This window comes from Lactuca sativa, chromosome 1 (genome assembly GCF_002870075.4).
Source record: "Lactuca sativa cultivar Salinas chromosome 1, Lsat_Salinas_v11, whole genome shotgun sequence".
NCBI classification, from domain to species: domain Eukaryota; kingdom Viridiplantae; phylum Streptophyta; class Magnoliopsida; order Asterales; family Asteraceae; genus Lactuca; species Lactuca sativa.
This window is the reverse complement of record NC_056623.2, coordinates 52,131,471-52,136,437: the sequence shown is the minus strand read 5'-3', so window position 1 is coordinate 52,136,437 and position 4,967 is coordinate 52,131,471. Positions and strand designations below refer to the sequence as shown.

The window sequence follows — 4,967 nt, the reverse complement described above, 5'->3', positions numbered from 1 at the left end:
AAGATTCGATAGATGAAGGAACCTCTACCGCTGGCGTTCAACCCGAGGAGGAAACTCCGGTTGAACCGATTGACGAACCCTTACCTCTTAGACGTTCCGATAGAGTTAGAGTTCATCCCCAGTTCTATGGTTTTCATATTACTACCGAAGGGGACACATATATTAGTGATGGTACACTAGTAAACCTTGATGAACCTAATAGCTATGAGGAAGCCATGGCAGGCCCGGAGTCTGTAAAATGGAAAGAGGCAATGGATAGCGAGATCCAATCCATGTATGATAACCAAGTTTGGAATTTGGTTGATTACGTGCCCGGACGTAAGACCGTTGGGTGCAAATGGATCTTCAAGAAGAAGACCGACGTGGATGGGAACGTACACACATATAAAGCGCGATTGGTCGCGAAGGGCTTTACTCAAACTCCCGGAGTTGACTATGATGAGACCTTCTCACCGGTTGCGAAGATTAAATCTATTAGAGTGATGCTAGCAATTGTCGCATTTCATGATTATGAGATATGGCAAATGGATGTCAAGACCGCTTTCCTTAACGGAAAGTTGGCTGAGGATGTTTACATGGCTCAGCCAGAGGGGTTTGTGGATCCAAAGCATCCGGATAGAGTGTGTAAGCTTGAGAAGTCCATTTATGGACTTAAGCAAGCATCTCGCAGATGGAATCTTTGTTTCGATGAGAAAGTCAAAGAGTTTGGATTTGTACGAAGCGAAGACAAATCTTGTGTATATGTCAAAGCCAGTGGGAGTATAGTAAGATTTCTCGTTCAATATGTCGATGACATATTACTCATAGGAAACGACATCCCGACTCTGCAGGAGGTAAAATCCTGGCTCGGGAAGTGCTTCGCTATGAAGGACCTCGGAGAGGCTTCTTACATTTTGGGAATAAGGATAGTAAGAGAAAGAAGTAAGAGACTAATTGGACTTAGCCAGAATACTTACTTAGAGAAAGTACTAAAACGCTTTAGTATGGAAAACTCAAAGAAGGGAGAACTACCGATACAAAGTAATGCCAAATTGAGTAAGACTCAAAGTCCGAGTACCGAAGCTGAAATAGCAGAAATGAGCTGAGTACCATACGCTTCCGCAGTTGGCTCAATCATGTACGCTATGACTTGTACTCGCCCTGATGTAGCCTTCGCTTTGAGCATGGTTAGCAGATATCAAGGGAATCCTGGCAAAGCCCATTGGATTGCGGTGAAGAATATCCTTAAGTACCTTCGGAGGACGAAGGAATGGTTCTTAGTCCTCGGAGGGAGTGATGACTTGAAGGTGCGAGGGTATAGTGACGCCAGTTTTCAGACCGATAGGGACAACTACCGTTCACAGTCGGGCTGGGTCTTTACCCTAAATGGAGGAGCAGTGACATGGAAAAGTTCCAAGCAGGAAACTGTAGCTGATTCAACGTGCGAATCAGAGTACATTGCAGCGAGCGAAGCGTCGAAGGAGGCAATATGGCTAAAGAACTTCATAGGTGATCTTGGAGTCGTACCTGCCATAAAGGAGCCCATGGAGATTTTCTGTGATAACGAAGGAGCGGTTGCCTTAACCAAGGAACCGAGGGATCATGGTAGATCAAGACATATCGACAGAAAATATCACTTCATCAGACATCGTGTAGAAGAAGGACAACTCGTAGTTAAGAGGATATCATCAGAAGATAACCCAGCAGATCCGCTTACGAAGGGACTGAGTAGGGTTAAGCATTTGCAGCATGCTAGGAGTATTGGGCTGAAGGATGATATTAGCATAGATTAGATAGTATTAGAAACGTGTAATAGATAAACGTAATTGACATTTGATGATTAAATAAAGGAGTTTTTTTATGAGTAATGTTACTATCTTATGTTAATTGTTTACCTATTGTTTCATTTTGCATGTTTTGACTTCCAGAATAATTGAGTTTATTAGGAATAATCGAATTATTCAAATGGTTCACAATCGTTCATATGTTGGGAGTAGATATGAATGAAGATTGTCATGAATTGGTGTGTAGAATGTCTAAATGGTGTTAGACATAGCAAAGGACTGCTGCAACGTTCATGAGTGCTTATGAACTAGTTTTGAGCATTGGAATAAACCCACGCTTGCTGGAATCACCTTATGGAATACGATATAAAAGGTGATCGCAAGACGATAATATCATATAGTCTTAAAACCTAGATATATGGTTTATTATTTGTCAATTGATTGTACATTGATAATACGAAACCGCATCAGTAACTTGATGTTATAAAACGTATTGTTGTGTATAGTTGGTTAATGAATAAGTAAATGCATATAAGTCGAAGTTTATCTGTAACTTTTATCTAAGAAGGTAAAAGAGATATCTCGGCCGCTCGATGATTTGATTTGACTTATGTGCCGGGCCCGGTCAGAACTGAATTGATGTGTTCGATTAAGTTCTATGTCAAATAAATCAGAGATCGAGAAACCTAAATGCTTGACTAACCATTCCATAGGATTGTCAGCATGATATCTAACAGAGGACTGTATGTTCCCTTATCTAAAGGACAAGATTGATTAGATCAGAGTTGACAGCGTCTTTGAGAGCTACGATTGCAAACCGAATTGTACTTGAATAGTTACTAGACTTATCCAAGTGGGAGACTGTTGGAATAGTGTCTAAGGCTGTAACTATATCCGGTTGTGCATGGTCCTTTTGGGTTGCCTTCACCATAGCAACTTGATAGGATGATTTATTAAGAGAGAGTAAATATTATATTATAAGATTAATATAATGAATAATATATTTGTTATTTGATTAATATAAGTCATAGAATTAATTAGAATTAATTTGGTGACTTAAAGAGATTAATTAAATAAAGGGGTATAAACTGTCAATTGTTTGATAGTTAAGCTTTGGACTGTAAATCCGTTTGGATATACTATGGACGGATTCTAAGAGCTTTAGGAAAGCTAAAATCGTCCATATGATTATCTAGGAATGGATTTGGATAGCCTTAAGAGAAGATTATCTGATAGGGACTTATCTGTAATCCTTAAGGAGTCTACAAGTATAAATAGACCCTATGACTGATGGAATTCGACACTTGACCTAAAGAAAGGAACCTCTGGTCGAAATTCCTCCCCTCTCCTCTCTCCCAAATCATCCTCCTTGCTTTGGTGTTTGTAAGCCATTAGAGGAGTGACATTTGTGACTCTAGAAGCTCCAAGACCTCAAGATCAACAAGGAACTCAAAGGTATGATTCTAGATCTGTTTCAATGTTCTTATTTAACCTAATTAGCAATTAGAAGTCTTGGATTCAAAGCATGTTTATTAGAAAGCCTAGATCCGGGCATTAGGGTTTTGCATGCGCACATAGGAAAGTTCTTATGGCTAAAACCCATCACTAATCACATATGATTAAAGTTGAGAAAAAAATAATTATTGAATCGAAAGAACGAAAATGATATATGCGATTAAATATATATCATCACATTTAATTAAATATATCTAATCACATGTGATTATATATATATATATATATATATATATATATATATATATATATATATATATATATATATATATATATAATCACATGATTTATATGGACAAAAAGAATATTGTCTATATAAATCATATGTGATTAGATACTCATAATCACATGTGGTTATATACACATAATCACATGTGGTGGTGGTTTGTAGTGATGTTTGGTGGTGTTAAAGGGCAGTGGGGGTGACATATAAGGTGGTGGGTGGGTGGGTGGTGGTGTGTGGTGGTTGTGGTGGGTGATAGGTGAGGTAATGGTGGCGAGGGGTTTTGATGGGTGGTGGCCGGTGGTTTTGGTGGGTAGTGATGATGGTTGATGGTGGTCGGTGATGGTGATGGGTAGTGGTGATGGGTTGTGGAGGCCAGTGGTGGTGATGGGTGGTGGGTGGGAGTGATGGTGGTCGGTAGTGATGAGTGGTTATGGTCGGTGGTGGTGGCGGTGGGTGGTGGGTGGTGGGTGGTTGGTGGTGGAGGGTGGTGGGTGGTAGTGATAAGTAGTAGAAATGGGTGGCGGTGATGGGTGGTGGTTGGTGGTAGTGACGAGTGGTGGTCATAATGGTGGGTAGTGGGTGAGTGGTAGTGATGAGTGGGTGGTTGTTGTGGTGGGTGGTGGTGAGGGAGATGGTGTCGGGTGGTGGTGATGGGTGATGGGAGGTGGTCATAGTGGTGGTGGGTGGTAATGATGGGTGGGTGGTTGTTATGGTGGGTGGTGGGTAGGGGTGATTATGGCAGGTAGTGGTGTTTGGTGGTGATGGGTGGTAGTAGTGGTGATGAGTGGTGAGTAGTGGTTGGTGGTAGTAGCATGTGGTGGTCATAGTGGTAGGTGGGTGGTAGTGATGGGTGGTGGAGGTGGATGGTGGTGGTGGGTGGTTGGTGGTTGTGGTGGGTGGTGGATAGGGTTAGTGGTGGCTGGTGGTAATGATGATGTTGGGTGGTGGGGGTGGGTGGGGGTGACGGGTGGTGGTGGTGGATGATATTGTTTGGGTGATGAGTGATATTGGTTAGTGGGTTTTTTAATTTTGTTTACTTATTTTTTGATTTATATTAATATTATATGATGATTTTAGTTTAAAAAAATTGTATGGTTCAATTTTGTTCTTAAATTTCCTCGAAATAAGAAATATTCTAGATTGAACGCTCCCTATAGAGAACTATTATTAATCTAGGAACCAATGAACCAATCCAAAACGTCAAAATTTAAAGCGATCAACAGCAGAAGGAATGGTTGTAGACTTTTACAATGGACGCACATGCATCATATTATAACAAAACTCACTTCCGTTTTTCGTTTAAATTTTTTTAGGCCATGTTTTTTTATCGAAAAAAAAAATCGAGTATACCGTTGTTCACGATCTTTCGTCCTCTTTACAAAGAGATCCACAATAATATATAAAAAACGATTTTTTTTTTCGAAAAAAACTCATTTCATTTTCTTTGTTGAAAAGTTAAGGTA

General features: G+C 40.2%; 1 protein-coding gene across 1 annotated transcript; it reads right to left on the bottom strand.

Annotated features, from left to right (window-relative positions):
- Nucleotides 1–3,684: 3,684 nt before the first annotated feature.
- Nucleotides 3,685–4,329, bottom strand: LOC128127222 (extensin-1-like). Its single transcript, XM_052765656.1, has one exon. It carries the CDS (start codon nt 4,327–4,329, stop codon nt 3,685–3,687), a length of 645 nt encoding a protein of 214 aa, XP_052621616.1.
- Between the last annotated feature and the right edge of the window lie 638 nt (nt 4,330–4,967).